Raw genomic sequence first — 20,230 nt, 5'->3', positions numbered from 1 at the left:
ACTGTGATTTATTTTGAGTAAACAGTACCTTAACTCTAATGTCGCAGATTATGATGAATCATAGATATACAGAAGTCAGTTCATGCTGCTGGGCTTTTGCACTGAGCTCTCATAAAACAATATAAAGTCCCTTTTGAACGCAGAGCTGCTGTACTTACCGTTTTGAGAGAGAAAGGAACTGGTTTTTTCGAGCACACCGTCAATTCCCCATTTTTCTGTTGCTGATAAACATCTAAAGCATCAACTAACTGCGCTCCTGTGGCTAGTCGATTTCGTTTCCTAGCCTGTAGGAAAAACCACAAGCTTGGTAGATGGAAAAACACAGGAGCAGGACCTCACTACTTTAAGACATTATGTTTTTTAAAATTCCTATGTTCAAGCAACATTTTGTGCATTGACTTCTCTGCTGAGGAAACTCTGAATTTCTGCCATGGAACCACAGAAGATGCTGGGGCATTTTCTAGGGCACACACTTAGTTCACACAATGCACTAGTCTGGCCTGCTGAGCCTCAGCATCGGCTTGAATGAACTGAGAAGGCACCCAATATGCTTTGTGGTTGCCCAGTACAGGGGAAGACTGGCATTGGTGGGCAAGCTGGTTTTCAGGGAAGCTTGTCAGTTATTACTGATGTTCTCATTGTGAGACCATTCATAAGCTAAGGGCCCTGAGAGGGTAAACTACAGGACCTTTTGATCCCCACAACCAACATTTTTATAAACCTTCCATAGGAGTTGCAGGGAATGCATGAGGGGGAGGGAACGCTCCACGATCCAGGTGAGGAATTTCAAAGGGAGGGAGGAAATCTGAGGAAAAGAAGTCTTCTTGAATAATGTTACCAACATATCTACGCATTCTTTGTTGTGTGAGAGAATTGCTATTGCCAAGGAGCTAAAAAAAAGAGAAGAAGCCCTCTCCAGGTCCCAGAAAGGCAGAATAGAAGGTGGAGCAAAGCTGTGCAGCAAATTAAAAGCCAAGTTAAAATTCTTGCACAAGGTGGAGGCTGGTAAGGTGGCTGTCAAAGAGTCTCATCTACAGAGTACAAATCTCACTCATTTGCAAGCTATCCTAGAGTCAGCAGAGAACCTGGAGGCCGTTGTGGGCATCCTCCACATCTTCGCCTACCAGGACAGCTTTGGTGAAAGGCAAAGCTTGGTGGTGGATGTGGTTGCAAACAACGGCCACACCTGGGTGAAGGCAGTTGGCTGAAAAGCCGAAGCCTTGCACAACATCTGGTTGGGTAGAGGCCAGTATGGAGACAAGAGTGTCACTGAGCAGGCAGAAGACTTCCTGCAAGCGAGTCGCCAGCAGCCTGTACAGTACAGCAACCCATCCATTATCTTTGCTTTCTACGATGGGTGCCCTATCCCAGGGGTCTCAAAACTGCGGCTCCAGAGCCGCATGCGGCTCTTTGGCCTGTTGAGTGCGGATCTCCGAACTTGGTTTGGAGCCCCTGCTCTTGCGCCCGCTTGCGCCGGCACACCTGAGAGAGAGAGAGAGAGCGGGCGAGCGGGCGCGCTGTCTCCCTCCCCCCTGCCGTGGAGAATGGCCGGGTCCCCCTTGCCCTTGCCCTCAATGGTTGGGAGGCTAAAGCCTCCCCTCCCCTCTAGTCGTGCGATTGCTGGGCGGGCGGCTCGGCGGTTCCTGCCCCCACGCCTATCAGCTGCTGGGCGGGGCGGGCTTCCTTTGGTAGACCTGGCCTTCGGCTGAGTCCCATTGGGAGGCCATGTCTACCCACTGGCTTTCTTGGCGGTAGACCTGGACTCCGAGGAGGGGAAAATCCCCCTTCAGAGGCCAGGTCTACCAATTGGCTTCTATGGGACTCCGGAGGCCAGGTCTACTGCCAAGAAAGCCAATGGGTAGACCTGGCCTCCCAATGGGACTCAGCTGGAGGCCAGGTCCACCAATAGGCTTTTATGGCGGTAGACCAGGCCTCCAGACGAGGACTCCGGACGGGGAGGGGAAATGGCAGGGACTTAGAATTTAATTTTTATCAATAAATAAGATCACTATTAAGTATGATATCAAGTTTTATTCAGTGTACCTATCGTTTAATTAAGACTTAAAACTTTAATTAAAGTTTATTAAGTAAATAAACAGTGTACCTACCTATATAGTTTAAGTTTAAGAAATTTGGCTCTCAAAAGAAATCTCAATCGTTGTACTGTTGATATTTGGCTCTTTTGACGAATGAGTTTGCCGACCCCTGAACTAGAAGATGTATCTGCAACAGTTCTGAACTTTGGGGGGGCAGGGTTACAATGAAGAACTCTGAGGTATTATTACAATATTATTACAATACGATGTGAAAAAATTAATATTTTAATTTTTCTTCTAACCATGGTGGTCTTTTCTTCTAACCATGACTAGCAGATTTTGTTCATGCATTTATTTCACACTTTCGCCAGTATGTCAAAAAGGCAATTGTTTTGAGATTTTAGCAATGTGTAAGCATATTCACAGTTAAACAATTAAAAGGCAATTGATTAATAAAGTATCTTTAATCAGTAGGAAGCCTTAATAGCAAGTAGCTTGATTGATAAATGCCAGTAATTAATTTCTGTGGCATGTCATGCACTGTAATGCCGCAGTAGCTTCTTTGTGAGAAATAGCAAAAGTTAAAATAGCCGCCAACAACCAATTTGGGTACAAATTTTTAGCCAAAATGTCAGCAGGTAACTTGGCGGCTTCATTCAGCAATGTCTGGATTACTTTTACTAGCTCAAAACTTTACTCACCTGCTGCTCCGTTTCTACTGAACGAATTCTTTTCCTATCCACTTTAAAATCATCTTCAGCTTCATGTAATGATGCTTGTTTCTTTGCAGACAGTTTTGAAGAAAGCGTGGTTTTTGAGGTCTCTTCCGTAACAAAAACAGAGAGGGAGAGGAGAGTGGAAGCATGTTTTGCTGAAATCTTACTAATTATGACAACCCTTAGATGCTCTAATCCAGAATACCCCTCGTTATACAAAACTGAATATATGAAGTTGCATTATCCCAATGCTAAAGACATAACATTTCTGGAAAATATGAATCCATGGGATGAGGAGAAATTTGGGGGGAAATTAAAATATATGCAGTACTTACTTTCTAATGAACCCTAGACTTATCCTACAACTTTAGCAACCTAAAATGGATCAGTTATAACTTAGTTCATGGTTCAGTTTTAAATTCAAATGCTTTAGTTATCTATAAAATTGCAAATGCGCCTGCTAGTTACAAACTGTGACTACTTAACATATATATCTTGCAGTGCCATCCTAAGGATACTTTCCTGGGAGTAAACCCCTCTAAATAGCAGAAGAGGGGGGAATCAAGCCCGGTTATCTAGATTAGAGTCCGCCACTCATGTGGAAGAGTAGGGAATCAATCCTGGTTCTCCAGATTAGAGTCCACCACTCCAAACCACCGCTCTTAACCAATACACCAGTTGCCTGTCTTATGAGGAAAGGTTGAAGGAGGTTTAGCCAGAAAAGGAGAAGACTGAGAGGGGATATGATAACCATCTTCAAGTACTTGAAGGGCTGTCATATAGAGGAGGTGCCGAATTGTTTTCTGTTGCCCCAGAAGGTCAGACCAGAACCAATGGGTTAAAATTAAATCAGAAGAATTTCCGTCTAGACATTAGAAAGAATTTTCTAACAGTTAGACTGGTTCCTCAGTGGAACAGGCTTCCTCGGGAGGTGGTAAGCTTTCCTTCCCTGGAGGTTTTTAAGCAGAGGCTAGATGGCCATTTGTCAGCAATGCTGATTCTATGAACTTGGGCAGTTCATGGGAGGGGGGGCATCTCGGCCATCTTCTGGGCACTGGGTGTGTGTGGGGGGGAGGTAGTTGTGAGTTTCCTGCATTGTGCAGGGAGTTGGACTAGATGACCCTGGTGGTCCCTTCCAACTCTTATGATTCTATGATTTGCCCCATGCAACCAAGCAAGTAGTATTTACAAGACTGCCCCAAAATGCTGAATGTCCTTTTAAGGCCACCTATGAAGAAGGGATCTGAAAACTACCTCCGTTTCTCAGTGTGGTCTTGGTTCCGTCGTCGGTGAAGTAAGAGCAAGTGCCTTGGTTTGACCCTGCACTGCTCTGGTCTGGACTTGTGGGTTCCGCATGGCAATTACAGCAACATCGCATCAAGGTCTCTGGCTTGTTGCATTCCTTCAAGCATGACCATTCACTGGGTGGTTTTTCTGAAGAGCAAACAGAAGATTGTTTACATTCTCTTTAAAAGGAATTGCGGGGAGGAGTTGAGCTTTTTCGGCACTTCAAGGACTAGGAAACTCTAAATTGTTTTGTCAGAATTCTAATGAACCAAGAAAAAGAATAAAAAGGGCAACCTGATTCAACAGTTCGCCCCGTTGTGGGCTTACCGGGCGGCGAAGAGGAAGGGGCGGGGAGGTCTCTTGTTGCCGGATGGCGCATGGGGCCATCTCGCGAGGCCACGCTAGCCTCGCGGTTTCTTCCCTTCTCCTCCTGGGGTTGGATAGGGCGTGGGGGGGGGTGATGTCAGGCGCCCTGCCCCCACGCCTATTTAATGCGTTCCAGCCCGGCAGCCGTCCTTTTTGCCAGAGGACGGCGAGGATCCCGCCCACCCACCCTATGTTATGTTGTTGTGTTGTTAGTTCTTTTGTCACAGTTTTTGGGTGGTTTTTGCATGGGGTCTGATCCAAGAAGGGAAGATGGGCGTTTCCTTCCCGTTTGTGGGGACCCCCATAAGGGGTCTTGGGATGGAGCTCAACAGCGTTGCCCGGCTCGGGGACCTGTTTGGGAGCTACAATCCCAGGTGGCGCTGGCTCCACATAGAGATGTGCGTCCGGTGGTGCCACCTAAGCGCTACTCCGGTGTGGTACCCCCCCACGGGTGTTGGGGGGGCGTTATCGAGCGATTCGATACTATCGGGTTACAGGGTGGTGACCCGATATCTTGGATCCACCCCCATGATTTTCCGTCAACGCTCCATTCTGGTTTGATCAATAAAACTGTGGCCATTTATTTCCCAAAGAATACAGTGTATGTGTGTTTATTTGAATTTTTACTCCCCTACTTCCTTGGAGCCACTTGCCCATGGGTCCACAAAGATGGTGCATTGTTGAAAACGCATCTCGCTTCATTACAAAATAACCCACAGATGATGGGACTGTGGCGAATCGGAGAGATTGCCTGAAGCCCTCTACCTCCTTTGCCTACCCAACACCTCGGATACAGGAGCAAGAAGGTTCATACGCCACCAGCTTCCTATCCCCCTTCACAACAAGCTCAGCCATCAATGCAGGGTTATACAGCCAACCCTCCTTGGCTACATATCTCAGTCAAATACAACATATATACAGCTCATATCTCTGCAAGGGGATGTCCATCTCCATTCTGTCTCTTGGGGTTGGATACTATCTATAAGGGTTCAGGCCCAGGCTGAAAGTCTATTACCATAATATGGTATTTTTATAAGGCCACAACAGACACCCTGTGAGGTAGGTGCGGCTGAGAGAGCTCTAAGAGAACTGTGACTAGCCCAAGGTCACCCAGCAGGCTGCATGTGGAGGAGTGGGGAAACTGACCCAGTTCACCAGATTAGCCTCTGCTGCTCATGTGGAAGACTGGGGAATCAAACCCAGTTCTCCAGCTTAGAGTCCACCACTCCTAACCTCTGCTCTTAACCACTACACCACGCTGGCATTAGCAAGAGCAGGAGACTGGAAAAGCTGGAGCCAAAGGTGACCCTGCTTCGGTGCCTTAGCAGAGGTGAAAAGACAGGCTTCTGTTGCTTATGCCAGCCCTAGCCCAGTAGATTCCTGGGCTAACGCTGCACATGCCCATCCCTTTCAGCATTCCAAGAGGGTTCGGAGACCTGAACGCACAGACCAAAGCAGTCTAGGTTAGATCCCAGGCTCAGAAATTCCCAGTTCAAGACCCAGGTATGTGTGGAAGGTTATTGCAACAGGAACTGATGCTACAGAATGGCTTACCATACAAAGACTGTTGCCACGACAGTGCTGAGCAAAGCAATGCCAAGCTTTTCCCACTTCCTGTAGGGCTCTCCAATAAGCAGTGCTGCTTGGAGTTCAGCCCCTTGACAATCTAGAAGAAAAAAATAACTACAATGAACAGAGTGCGTGAAGAAGACTCTGTTTTTATTTTTTTTATTGCTGCTGCTATTCTCTTGTCCAGAAAGGACAAAAATCCTCACTCTTCCATCAAAATGTCTCTGGCAAAAATAAGCGTATTTTTAATCAATAAAACAGAAGCTGGGCGTGGGCAAACTCCATTACAGTACAGAGCCCATACTGTACAATAAACACTGGCTCCCAAGAAACATTACAACGGAGACTGCCAATTCAAATAAACATCTGGTTTCTCAACACAACTTACTGCGTTCATCATAGCCAGCTGTGATGGATAGGCCTTGCAAGGGAAGAGAATTTTCACTCCCCCGATAGTGTACTCAGACGCTGTCAAAGCCATAACGTTTCCTTTTTGGAATTCAGATAGACAACTGCAATTTTAAAAAGAAAACCATTTTTAACTATGCACATGCTACAACAGGTGCCATAGAAGAACCATACCCAGAAGGAGACAGAAACAAACAGAAACAACCTAAGTGCAAATAACAAATTGCATTCCAGATCACTCTCCAGCATCTTGTGGACATATGCCAAGATGGCATAAGTAAACTGGTATGGTAGAGTTAACCGATATCAGGATTTGGATAGAAGACCCCAAATAAGGTTGTTATTTTTTGTTCTAGCTACATATTATACTGCTAACAGCAGCCTGACGTAGAAGTAGTCACCAGCTTACTACTTCTGTTAGGCTACCATGAAACCAAATCTTCTTTGCCTGTCAGAAGTTCCACCATATCCTGACATGAGAGGGTCTTTAAGATCATGACATGAAATATCTACTTTCCCCCTTTTTATTTTGAATTGTATGGCCTGATGAAGGTTTCTGGAAAACTCAAAATCTGGCACATTATTATATATCATTGGGTTGGTCCTAATAAAGGTATTACATGGAAAGAAACAAGGGAAAATAAAGAGGTACTGCATAATATAAATCCCTGGCCACATTTTGTATTCAGGCAGCTTCAGCAATATCTGAAGCTGCCTGAATACATACATCCATGTTTTAAAAATGCATTTCTGCTTCTGTTTCTATAGAAGAAAATAAATGTTTGTCAACAACAATTGTTGATCTCATTTGGGCAGACTGATCTAAAGGAGTTTTGTTTCAATCACATCATGATAGGGATAAAAAGCTAACATTTTTTAAAAATCACATCTGATAGCTGTGAAATGTGGTGTGGGGGAAGCCAGAAAACTTCAGGAAACCCCCCCCCCCTGTTTTTTCTAGGGTGAGGACATACCCGTTTTTTCTAGGGTGAGGACATCTGATAGCTGTGAAATGTGGTGGGGGGAAGCCAGAAAACCTCAGGAGGAAATCCCCCCGTTTTTTCCAGGGTGAGGACATCCCCCCCCCCATTCTTCCAATGAAAATTTGGGGAACACTTAAGAAAACGCCAATGAAATATCTCTTTTTTATTAGTGAAATGCTTTTAAGGAAAAGGTTTATTCACTTGAATCATATAGTTTGAGGAATCTCCCAGTGGGCACCCAAAACGGCTTACATCATTCTCCTCTTCTCCGTTTATCCTAACAACCCTGTAAGGTAGGTTAGGCCACTGTGACTAGCCTAAGGTCACCTATCAAGCCTCAACAGCAGGAATAGAATTTGAACCTGGGCCTCTCAGATTCTAGTCTAACACTCTAACCACTACACTGTACTGCCTCTCTGAACTAAGAATGTGTTCATATGTCTTATGTATGAGTGCCATATGAAGGCTGGCCAGAGAAAGCAGCAACCATAATAGCTGCCTGCCTGTTAGGTTCCTGTGCTGGAGCGATCCAGGAGGCATCTTTGGATCACCTTCTAAGTCACGACTTCTTGGGAGAACTGCTCCTACCAAGACCTTATTCCAGGGGTGTCAATCTGGCCCCTTGAGAACTCTTATCTGGCCCGAAATCCAGCAGGAGCAGCCACACACACACACACATCGCTGATCTGTGCTGGTGAGTCCACTGTGGGCTTGTCAGTCAAGGCACCCACCCCCCCTCCCAGTCCCAAGGTGTCAATTATCAGAATGTTAAATAAAAGAAAATACTGTAAGAGTGTTATTGTTTTAAGCATTGTTGTATTTCAAGTAAAAAAAATAAAAAAAAATATCATTAATTGGCATTGCCTGTGTCTTCTATAAAGTCTGTATCTCTGGTACCTGGAATTGAATGTTATGGGATGGATGGATGAATGGATATGCATGAATACATATATAGATATTGCATGGATACATGTCACAAGTAGAACTACAGCCATGAGCAGTACAATTGTGGCACATACTTAACGGTTTGATGGAGACTCCTTGATAAGTTCAGGTCTGATAAAAAAAAATACTGGAGGCCTTATTATATAATATATGGTTTAACATGCAACCTGCTCAGGCTTGAAAAATAACTATATATTTATTTACGTACATGGGTATATACATTTTCTGAGACCTCCGAGGAAGGCCTTTCAGCCAAACCCCATCTACTCACAGCGGTTTTATGCGTGTTCACAAACATGGTGGTTTATACATGGTGGTTTTAATACCTGTATGAGGCTTAGGTTTGCAACCTTTTTATGAATTTGCACATGCAGTAAAGAAACTATTATTTTGTTAATTTATGCTGGTTCAACCTTTTTGGTTCCTAACCTGTATTTTTGGGTTGGGTTCCCTTATTCCTTGTTGTGTTTGTGTGTATATATATGTGTGTGTGTGTGTATATATGTGTGTGTGTATCTATATGTGTGTGTGTGTATCTATGTGTGTGTATATATATATATATGTGTGAGTATATGTGTGCGTATATCTATATATGTGTATATGTGTGTGTATATACATGTGTATCTATGTGTGTGTGTGTATCTATGTGTGTATATATATGTGTGTGAGTATGTGTGCGTATATCTATATGTGTGTGTGTATATGTGTATATGTGTGTATATACATGTGTGTGTATATATCTATATGTGTGTGTGTGTATATGTGTGTGTATCTATATGTGTGTGTGTGTATCTATGTGTGTGTGTATATATATGTGTGTGAGTATATGTGTGCGTATATCTATATATGTGTGTATATGTATGTGTGTGTATATACATGTGTGTGTATCTATGTGTGTGTGTATCTATGTGTGTATATATGTGTGTGAGTATGTGTGCGTATATCTATATGTGTGTGTGTATATGTGTATATACATGTGTGTGTGTATATATATGTGTGTGTGTATATATGTGTGTGTATCTATGTGTGTGTATCTATGTGTGTGTGTATATGTGTGTGTGTATCTATATGTGTGTGTATATATATACATGTGTGTGTGTATACACACATATACACACATGCTATGCATAAACCCACGCATGTGTGCAACAAAAAACACATAAACATTCTTCAGTTAATGTTTTTTTTGGGGGGGGGGGTTCCACCTCACAAGTAAGTGTAGGATATTTCTGTTTTAATTTCAATTAAGGGGAAACGAGACAGATCACAAATTTCCCTTCCCTTGAATTACTGGGGGGGGGGGAGTGATTCATATAATAGAGAAATTGTGAGGCCGGAGTTCCCTCCACACCGTCAGTTCATCGATAGCTCTCTCTCTCTCTCTCTCTCTCACACACACACACACCCACCCACCCAGGAGCCCACCCCCCCGTCTCCCCCCACCCGCGAGCATCGAGATTTCTCGATCCCCTCCCCTCACCTGAAGAAGCAAAGCGAAACCCGCGCGGGCCCCTCTCCAGCTTCGAACCTCCCTTCCCGCCTCCGCCGCGCTCCGCCCCTCACTTCCCACCCCGCAGAACAGCCAATGGGCGGTGACAGGGACGCCGCTGCCGACCAATCCTCAACTCTCCCGGCTGGGTTCCCCCCTCCCCCGCGGGATTCTCGTTCATCCAACACGGCCTCGCAGCCCGGCTTCCGGGTTCCTGTGGTTGCCTAGGTAACCACTTTGCGGCCTGCCTAAATTTGAGGCGCCCGGCGCGCCTTTCCTCCCCACCTTCCTAAAGCCAGCTTGGGAGGCTTGAAGAGGGGAGGGGACATGTTCGTGGACTAGAGGGCTATCCATGGCTACTAGTCCAAATGGATACGAGTCATGGTTAGGGTTAACAACCTCCAGGTAAATCACAGTGGGTAGCCGTGTTAGTCTGTTTGCAGTAGTCAAAAAGGGCAAGAGTCCAGTAGCACCTTCAAGACTAACAAGAATATTTTCTGGTAGGGTATGAGCTTTCGTGAGCCACAGCTCACTTCTTCAGAACACAGCTCCTGGACTCTTGCCCTTTTCTACTACTGAAGAAGTGAGCTGTGGCTCCCGAAAGCTCCTACCCTACCAGAAAATATTCTTGTTAGTCTTGAAGGTGCTACTGGACTCTTGCCCTTTTCTACTCCTGGTATCGGAAGAAGTGAGCTGTGGCTCACGAAAGCTCATGCCCTACCAGAAAATATTTTTGTTAGTCTTTAAGGTGCTACTGGACTCTTGCCCTTTTTGACAACCTCCAGGTAGTAGCTGACGATCGCCTGCTATTACAACGGATCTCCAGCCCAGAGAGATCAACTAGAGAAAATGGCTGTTTTGGCAACTGGACTTCAATGTCCCGCCCCAAACCCCACCTTCCTCAGGCTGCGCCCCAAAAACCTCCTGCCGATGGCGAAGAGGGGCCTGGCGACCCTAGTCATGATGCGTACCTGTTCCCTCTAGTATCGTAGGAGCAGGTGGGGCCTGGAGATCTCCCTGAATTACCGCTGATCTCCAGATTACAGAGATCAGTTCACCTGGAGAAAATAAAAGCTTTCGGGGAAGAGGCCAGGAAGGGCTCCTGTTCCAATACAACACCGACCACCCGGAGAGCCTACAGCATGACCGCCAGCTGCGCTAACCAGGGTGGAACGTGTTGCTTTACTCTGGGTTTGCCACCTCCTTCGAGCCATCCCTACACACCACAAGCTGCTCTAACAGCCATTCATTCTGTCAGCACAGTAGGTATCCATTCTCACGCGCATGCAGCAATTGTGGCAGCTCTGCCTGTCGCTCTGCAGCCTGTCACGCGGTTCATCGTGGAAAGGCACCGGAGCCTTCCAGGTTAAGGGAGTTGGCAATCCCATCCTTCCGATCTAGTTCCAGCGTCACATCTGCTACTAAATATACACATAATTCACAGCGGGTAGCCGTGTTAGTCTGTCTGCAGTAGTAGAAAAGGGCAAGAGTCCAGGAGCACCTTAAAGACGAACAAGAATATTTTCTGGCAGGGTAGGAGCTTTCGGGAGCCACAGCTCACTTCTTCAGATACCAGTAGTAGAAAAGGGCAAGAGTCCAGGAGCACCTTCAAGACTAACACGAATATTTTCTGGCAGGGTGTGAGCTCTCGGGAGCAACAGCTCACTTCTTCAGATACGGCTAGAATGTGAATCCATCTGTCTGTCGAAAGTGCTCTGGGAGAGGCTGCTGGGCTGTGGAGGTGCTCAGGGAAAGGTGAAGCCCCAGGTGGGCACCCTGCTTATATATGCTCCCTCCTTCACCGGTGTCGGATACTCTGGTACCGCCGCCGCCGTCCCAGAGTATCCGACACCAGCGAGGGAGGGAGCATCGCCTTCCCGAAATAGAAAAGGGAAGGCGCCTAGATAAGCGGGGCGCCCACCTGGGGCTTCACCTTTCCCTGAGCACCTCCACAGCCCAGCAGCCTCTCCCGGAGCACTTTCGACAGATGGATTCACATTCTAGCTGTATCTGAAGAAGTGAGCTGTGGCTCCCGAAAGCTCATATCCTGCCAGAAAATATTCTTGTTAGTCTTTAAGGTGCTACTGGACTCTTGCCCTTTTCTAAATATACACATGTATGGATTGGCTCCATTCCCAACTTTTGACCATTCCAGATCTCAGTTGTGTCCAGCATGCGGTTCACAGGGGGAGGGGGCTGCAGTGATGGTCTGAGGGGAGCACTGGTACCCTGTTACAGAGGAGGGGAAGAGACAGATCTCCCCTACATCACAGCGCCTGGTAAGCCATGTAGCTTGCATAAATGGAAAGGGAACAGGAATGGATCGAGAACTAGGATTGGAAGTGTGAGCCTCCTCAGCACAGGAGAGGCATCGTGTATACGGCTTGCCAGCCAAAATGATGGACATGTGAGAAGGGTGGCCAACTTTGGCTTGGGAAATTCCTGGGGATTTGGAGGTAGAGCCCAGGAAGGGACTTCAGCGGGGTATAACACCATAGAGTCCACCCTCCAAAGTAGCCATTTTCTCCAGGGGAATTGATCTCTGTTGTTCTTTCAATGGAGCAGGTCAATCAAAGGCCAGATCAACAACCAGTAAAGAACTCTAGTTCCCACAGGTGTTTTTGAAGGTACTATATGGTGCCCAGAAGGAGGTTTTGAGCAAAAGGATCTTCCCACGAACAAATGATGAAGATACGTTTTGTTTTTGTTTTTTATCCAAAAACTGCAGTAAGAGTCTAAAGGAGCTTTTTCCAGGGTAGGGTTGCCAGCCTCCAGGTGACAGAGATCAGTTCCCCTGGAGGAAATGGCTGCTTTGGACAGTGGACTCTATAGCATTATACCCCACGGAAGTCCCTCCCTAAACCCTGCCCCCCCCCACAAATATCTAGGTGTTTCCCAAGCCAAGCTTGCATGCCAACCCTATTCCAGGGTCCAACGTATAACAAGCTGTGTGAATCTGAATGATACCCTCCATCTCCAGCTTTTAGAAAGCTTGGCTTCTTGTGGTTGAAAAGTTATCCTGCATTGCCATCTACTGGCCAAAGACATGTTTGTCATGGGAAATGCTCCTTATCTGTCTTTGGGTGAAAACGCACGGTCTCTTTAGCCTCCTTTATTCCCTGTTTCAACCAGGATTCAGCCAGGATCGAACTCATGCGATTCGCCGAATGTGCGTTCGATCCTGGCTAAATCCTGGGTGAAACAGGGAATAAAGGAGGTTAAAGTGACCATGTGTTTTCACCCTTTCACACATGCTGAATAATGCACTTTCATTCCACTTTCAATGCACTTTAACAATCTTGCAAGTGGATTTTGCCATTTCACACAGTAAAATCCAGCTGCAAAGTGGATTGAAAGTGGATTAAAGTTCATTATTCGGCATGTGTGAAAGTGTCTGACTGTTTGCTCATCTTCAGGAGAGCTGAGGATTGTGTCACGTACATCTTTTCAAAAGTGCTTTCCATTTTCTTTAAGCTGTTTGGTTCAACCAATCTGCTGTCCTCCTCCTCCTCTTGATCTGTATCCCTGCATGTGTTGTATCATGGATGACCAATCGAAGGGGTGTTTTTGCTGGTCAAATGTTTGGCTTCCTGCCAGTTTAGTATTCTGCTGCTGATGGTTTTGATTTCCTCCAGAATAAACAAATTACCGGTAGCCATTTCTGCTCTAACTAATTGGTGATCAATGGCTCATCTAATCAGGTTTTCTGCACTGACAACAGCCATTGATACAGTGGAGCTGTTGGCCACCGTGGCCACTTGATCTAAAAGTGGCATCTGAAAGCCAAAAAACAAAGAGAAAAGGTTAAGCAAAAGGTCTGAAGCCAACATGAGCTACAATGATTCCCCCCCCCCCGAGGGGTCGCACTGGAGGCAACTCAAGGGGAGGAGGGGTCCGGAGGGAATAAATGAAGAAGGCATTTTTTTCATTGTTGTATGAATTAGAGGTATTGTGTGTGTGTGTGTGTGTTTGGTGGTGGGGCATTTTCAACACATGCGGTGGGACTATCAATGATACAAAGCTTCAATGACCAAGGAGCCACCTACATGAAAAATGACGGAGGAAATCTCTCACTGGAGATCCAGTTCTGGTTGAGGGATGTTTGTAGGCAGCGCTCTGTTGGGAGAAACTTTTGTTTTTGTTTTATTTAGGTTATTTTAGTTTTAGCTTCAGTATCTCTATAGTTATCGTTTCTAATTCCTACCCTTCTCCTTTTATGGAGAGGAGGGGAGATGCAAGGGTTTTAATGAGCGAGAAAGCAAAAGGTTTTTCGCAGTTTTATTACAGCTTATGTTATTCCGTTGCTTTGCCAGCTGCCTGTTTTATTCTGCTTGTATTCTTTTATTTTGGTTTTATGAAGGTTTTAACTATCTGATTATTCACTGTTGTGTGACCTTCTTGTAACCTTCCTTTTAATTTTCTTTTAATTCACTTGGTGTGTGAGACTGGAGGAAGATTTATTGGTTCTTGGTGAGGACTGAGGCAGGAGTTTATTTTTCAGCTATGTCTGTTATTCATGTTATGTCATAGAATCAGAGTTGAAAGGGACCACCAGGGTCATCTAGTCCAAACCCCTGCACAATGCAGGAAATTCATAACTACCTTCCCCCCCCACACACACACCCAGTGACCCCTACTCCACACCCAGAAGATGGCCAAAGAAAAACAACCCCTCCAGGATCTCTGGTCAATCTGGCCTGGAGGAAAATTGTTTCCTGATTTTAAAGTAGTGATCAACACTACTCTGGGCATACAAGAAAGGGCCCCGAGAGCCAAACACTGATGCAAACTTTCTTGCCCTTTCACAATCTGCCCAAGGTCATAAAATCAGCATTGCTGACATATGGCCATCTAGCCTCTGCTTAAAAATCTCCAGTGAAGAAGAGCTTACCACCTCCCTAGGAAGCCTGTTCCACTGAGGAACCGCTCTAACTTTTAGAAAGTTCTTCCTAATGTTTAGACGGAAACTCTTTTGATTTAATTTCAACCCGTTGGTTCTGGTCCAACCTTCTGGGGAAACAGAAAACAACTCAGCACCATCCCCTATATGACAGCCCTTCCAGTACTTGAAGATGGTTATCATACCATTTCTCAGTCGTCTCCTCTCCAGGCTAAACATACCCAGCTCCTTCAACCTTTCTTCATAGGACTTGGTCTCCAGACCCCTCACCATAGGTTAAGTTTTTTGGAGTTATAAATGAGCAGAAATGTCAATAGCTGTACACTCCATGCATTTGACAAAGGGAGCTCTGACTGATGAAAGCTTAGGCTGGAATAAATTTTGTTAGCCTTGAAAGTGCCTCTGGATTTCTGAAATATAAAACAATACTAATATTAATATTTCTTCTAAGCACACCTACCCATCAAAACAAGACAATGGATTGTCTCCTCCCCCCAAAAAATATTGAAAGGTTGGGGCCTTATCTTGGGTTCAGTCAGGAGGAGGTTAAGGGGGGACATGATTGCTCTTTAAATATTTGAAAGGCTATCACTTAGAGGAGGGCAGGGAGCTGTTCCTGTTGGCAGCGGAGGCTAGGACTCGCAATAATGGGTTTTAAATTACAGGCAGAAAGGTACTGGCTGGATATTGGGGGGGGATTTACAGTAAGAGTCGTTCAGCAGTGGAATCAGCTGCCTAGGAAGGTGGTGAGCTCCCACTCATTGGCAGTCTTCAAGCAGTGATTGGACAAACATTTGTCAGGGATGCTCTAGGCTGATCCTGCATTGAGCCAGGGGTTGGACTCGATGGTGTGTATGGCCCCTTCCAACTCTATGATGCTGTTTTTGCCCACCCCACCTTCAAACTGAGGGAACATTTAAGGAAATGCAAGTTGGGGAAACTAATGTATGCACATTTGATTAAAGCATTATTTTTGGGGTCTGCATATATGTGTGTTGTGCCATCAAGTCCCTTCTGACTCTTTGCGACCCTATGAATCAATGTCCTCCAAAACACCCTATCTTTAATAGCCTTGCTCGGGTCTTGCAAATTGAGAGCTGTGGCTTCCTTTATAGTCAATCCATCTCTTGTTGGGTCTTCCTCTTTTCCTGCTGCCCTCAACTTTTCCTAGCATGACTGTCTTTTCTAGTGATTCTTGTCTTCTCATAATGTGACCAAGTACGATAGCCTCAGTTTAGTCATTTTAGCTTCTAGGGTAAGTTTGATTTGACCTATAACCCATTGATTTGTTGTTTTTGGGTGGTCCAGGGTATCCGTAACACTCTCCTCCAACAATATATAGCAATTTATATTTCGAAGTGACAACTCCCAGGTTATTGGGTGAGATGCAAAACCACAATTACCACATAATTTCCCTCTTTAAAGACACCATCCCATTTCAAAGGAGATCATGTCTGTGATCTCTTCACAGCTTTTGGGCCAGGTCCCTCAGTCTCCACTTGATTCTTCAGGCTGGTGGTTCTTCTGCCACATCTCATTTTCTTGCTTCTGTGTCCCCTTAAAGCCGGACATTGGCTTGGTTTTTGCCCGTTGGCACACACCAGTGGATTCTGGGATCTTCAGGTGCCTGTTTCCATGGCAGGTTCAGGAGAGGTGCCCCTTTGCTTGGTGGTCCCTCTGGTGTAGTAGGCTTGGGTTTCTTCAGGCATCCTTCTGGTTTTGGCCCCTGCCTACCAGTGCTGGTCTTCCTGCAGACTCTCTCAGTGGGCACAGTATCTGTTTTGTTGCGATGGCGAGACTTGGGTCCCTTCAGCCAATTTCTGTGCTGCTTCTGCTGTCTTGAGTCCTGATAGTTTTGGGTAAACGGAACTGCACGTCCCTCAAAGAATGTAAGTTGTCTGTTTGATCACTGCCATTCTCTCCATTAGCTAGGGTCGCCAGTTCTCCTTCTGGCAACCTTGGACCAATCCTTGGGCTGGAGGGAAAATGCTGAAAAAAATTATAGTTGCTTGATGGCATGACATCATTTCCAGGGCAAACCCAGAAGTGATGTCACACCACTATAGGATTCAGCAGAAACTCTAGGGTAAAACTGGGAATCCTGGAGCGGCCTGATGTCACTTCCAGGTTTGTACTGGAAACATCATCATGCTGTCAAGAGATGGTAATCCCTCATGGCCCTCCCCCCCCACTCTCCCTTCAGGTGCCAGCCAACAGTTGGCAACCCTACTTTTAGCCCTTCTCAGCAGTAAAACTTCACAGATTCAGGATTTCCAGGCTCTTGAATGAAAACCATCATGGACAGAATGGTTGGTCTGAACCCGGCAAATTGATGCCTACATATATCTTAGACTGTCCTTTTCTTAAATAGGAGTCTTGTGGCACCTTAAAAGAAGAAGAGTTGGTTTTTATATGCCATCTTCCTCTACCACTTAAGGAAGAATCAAACCGGCTTACAATCAACTTCCCTTCCCTTCCCCACAACAGACACCCTGTGAGGTAGGTGGGACTGAGAGAGTTGTCCAGCAGTTTGTTCACCCAGTGGCCAACCAGGTGCCTCTAGGAAGCCGACAAGCGAGACAACTGCAATAGCATTATGCTGCCTGTGTTCCAAAGCACCTAATATTCCTGGAGAGAACAGTTATGCATCATGACATGCTTTAGCAATGCCTGCCTACTGTCGCCTTCGCCCAGCATTGTATGACTGGTGTTGCCGCCAAGGCTGCTGGGTGGGTTGTGATGGAGCTTTTTGTACACAGAACTTACAATTAGAGAAAACACAAAAGTTAATCAGCTCATAAGAACCCACCAAAACAGCACACACATTTATGAGAAATGCATATCTATTTCCAAACTAAAAACAGTACCACCAATGGTATGTAAAACACAGCAGCTGAAGAAAATCAAATGCATGTCAACATATATACATATTTTTACATCATAGATATAACAAATGAACCACACTCTATCCTGCTAAAAATATTAAACACAACATCCCAAGTTTGCACCATACAGAAGGTAATGCTGGTCTGTATTGGCAGGCTCTAGCAAAGCATACTGAGAGCTCTGAAGGACAAAATAACATTTCTAAAGAATATTTTCAACATCCGACTGGCGGCCTTGATGTGACATTAACACCTATGGGGAACAACTTGAAAAATTTGCTATGCAGTTTTTTACCTGTCTGGAAAAAAAACCTTATTCCCAAGTGAAGTCAAAACATTGCTATGAGCAGAGTTTTATGGGAAGATGGCTTTGACCAGGGAGGGCCATCTGTCACCTTGCGAGAACTCTTTCCACGGCCATGGATCCACACGCACACTCATGCGCACACATGTACACTTTCTCACTTCTTGGGGGATGGCAGATTTATGTCTAGAGCCCGTTAATGATCCCTATGCTATGTCAATGCCAGAAATATCCATAAAAACAATATGGATTGGGGAGGTCGGCTTGCATGCAATTCTCTAACTAGAAAGAAAAAGAAAAACTTAGAAATATTTTAATGGAATCTTTCCCATGGAAAGATTATAACACTTGTTACGAGAGTGCCAGGCTCACATCCACACAAAAATATTAACTACCAACTTGTCTTTTTTCCCTTAGGATCCATGAAATGTTTCCTAAATGGTCCCTTTATTGTCAAACATCCTTTTAAGGTGCACCACCATTCTCATTAATCATTTACTACAAACCTGTGTGTTTTTAAAAAAATGGTTTATCTTGAGTCAATGGAACTGTATAAACATTATCGGTAATACAAAGCAGCGGGCTTCCCTTTTGGTATTTTTGGCTACTGTGCCTGGTCATTCACGTATCAGCTTCTCAACGTGTATATCAGAATAATTCACACAGAACACTCCCATGTTTTGTGGCTTTTCCTCCGTGAGCATGCAAACCGGTGCACAGGGGGACAGAGCAACCTGCAAACTTAGCTCTCCGTCAGTTGTCAGCATTACAAAAAAAGAGTACAAATATAAACACTTTAAAAGTCGGATTGGTTTACAAAAAAACCTTTTAGAATGTCATCTGTTCAGTCAAAAAAAGTTAGAAAAACTGGAGCAGAAATCTGACTATGAGAGGTTTCTATATGTGAAGGACCGGTAACGTGAAGCCTGCATGCCAAATCCAGGCAATGGGCCAAGTGGTGACCGCATCCCAGCTGCGTCCCTGGCTTGCATCTCAGAAGAACTTCGTAGCCACAGCCGACTTCGAGAGGAAAGAAGAGCCAACGCGAAGCCCATCTCCCCTGCCTCTTTCCTCCTCTCACCAAGTTCCAAGCCTCACAGGGCTGGGAGGAAGCCAAGGAGTCACCTGGCTCTAAGAGTCCTGGAATTGGCCCACTTGTGCTAATCACAGCCGACAGATCCCTCCTCTCAGAGAAGGAACGCATGAAAGGCATTCCCTGATTTTCCTGCCAGCTCACCCCCCTTTCAGACTTTATTTCCTTTGAGTGCTCATTGTTACTTTTGAGGCAAATGTCTCACCCCCACATCAGACACGTCTGTGTTCAATCCGAACAGAAGGATGGAAAAGATGCTAAATGTTCCAATCCGAGTCTTAGTTTCTCTCTAGTGGACTCTGGACCAAACAGAAGTCACCGTACGTCTCAGCACTTGGTGGCGGTCCTGCCGTTTCTGCTTTGCTTAAACTCCACCCACGCTCATGTTAATGATGTCGACGAAGGTGCTCTCGACACTGTGACAGAGCTGCACGTTGGGGTCCAGGCTGCCACTCTCCCCTGCTCCGGTTTTACACACTGGTTCCTTCAGAAGCCTTGCCCACTCACTCGGCTTCTCCTTCAACTGCTGGAGACCTAGAGATGATGGTTCAAGACCAGCCAGTGAGAAAAAGGGTCATGGTGCAGATGTATTTTATGAATATTTCGAGGGAAGAAGATAATAAAGAAGAAGAGTCTCTACCTTGAAGGTGTCTCAAAGTGGCTTACAATCGCCTTCCCTTCCCCTCCCCATAACGGACACTTGAGGTAGCTGTGGGGCTGAGAGAGTTCGGAGAGAACTGAGTGGCCCAAGGTCCCCAGTCAACGTGGTGTAGTGGTTAAGAGCAGTGGTTTGGAGTGGTGGACTTTAATCTGGAGAACCTGGTTTGATTCCCCACTCCTCCACATGAAGTCTGCTGGGTGACCTTGGGCTAGTCACAGCTCTCTTACAGCTCTCTCAGCCCCACCTACCTCACAAGGTGTCTGTTGTGGGGAAGGGAAGGTGATTGTAAGCTGGTTTGATTCTCCCTTAAGTGGTAGAGAAAGAGTTCACCGCTCTTGACTACTACTGGCTCTCAGGAGAAGGCCTCAGAGAAGGGCTAGTGATAAGGCACATTCTGCAACAAAAAGCTTGATTCTATGGCATTATTTTTATCGACTGCAATAAATGTAGTATTGCCCAAGGCAAGTGGATTGCCGTTTACATTAAAAAATGGACTCCAGCTTCACAGCCAGAGATTGTAGCTAAGTTCTTAGCGGATGTCAAGCTTTACATGACTCTTGCAGTGGTAAACTTTTTGTCTATGGCATT

At 45.5% G+C, this 20,230-nt stretch overlaps 2 protein-coding genes across 2 annotated transcripts in view; both read right to left on the bottom strand.

The window, feature by feature from the left end:
- BRIP1 (BRCA1 interacting helicase 1) overlaps nt 1–6,455 on the bottom strand; it is a 189,686-nt gene extending 183,231 nt beyond the window's left edge. The window contains exons 1-5 of the mRNA XM_056865031.1: nt 6,363–6,455; nt 5,960–6,071; nt 4,007–4,186; nt 2,738–2,859; nt 159–284 (exon numbers count right to left, since the gene is read on the bottom strand). Of these exons, the coding sequence (XP_056721009.1) occupies nt 159–284; nt 2,738–2,859; nt 4,007–4,186; nt 5,960–6,071; nt 6,363–6,455 (633 nt within the window). The remainder of the gene's footprint in view (nt 1–158; nt 285–2,737; nt 2,860–4,006; nt 4,187–5,959; nt 6,072–6,362) is intronic.
- A 12,881-nt stretch (nt 6,456–19,336) lies between these two features.
- Nucleotides 19,337–20,230, bottom strand: part of INTS2 (integrator complex subunit 2) — a 29,840-nt gene continuing 28,946 nt past the window's right edge. The window contains exon 24 of the mRNA XM_056865612.1: nt 19,337–19,515. Within this exon, the coding sequence (XP_056721590.1) occupies nt 19,346–19,515 (170 nt within the window). The 3' untranslated portion in view covers nt 19,337–19,345. The remainder of the gene's footprint in view (nt 19,516–20,230) is intronic.

Source organism: Euleptes europaea, chromosome 19, assembly GCF_029931775.1.
Source record: "Euleptes europaea isolate rEulEur1 chromosome 19, rEulEur1.hap1, whole genome shotgun sequence".
Classification (NCBI taxonomy): domain Eukaryota; kingdom Metazoa; phylum Chordata; class Lepidosauria; order Squamata; family Sphaerodactylidae; genus Euleptes; species Euleptes europaea.
This window is presented reverse-complemented; position numbering and strand designations above follow the sequence as displayed.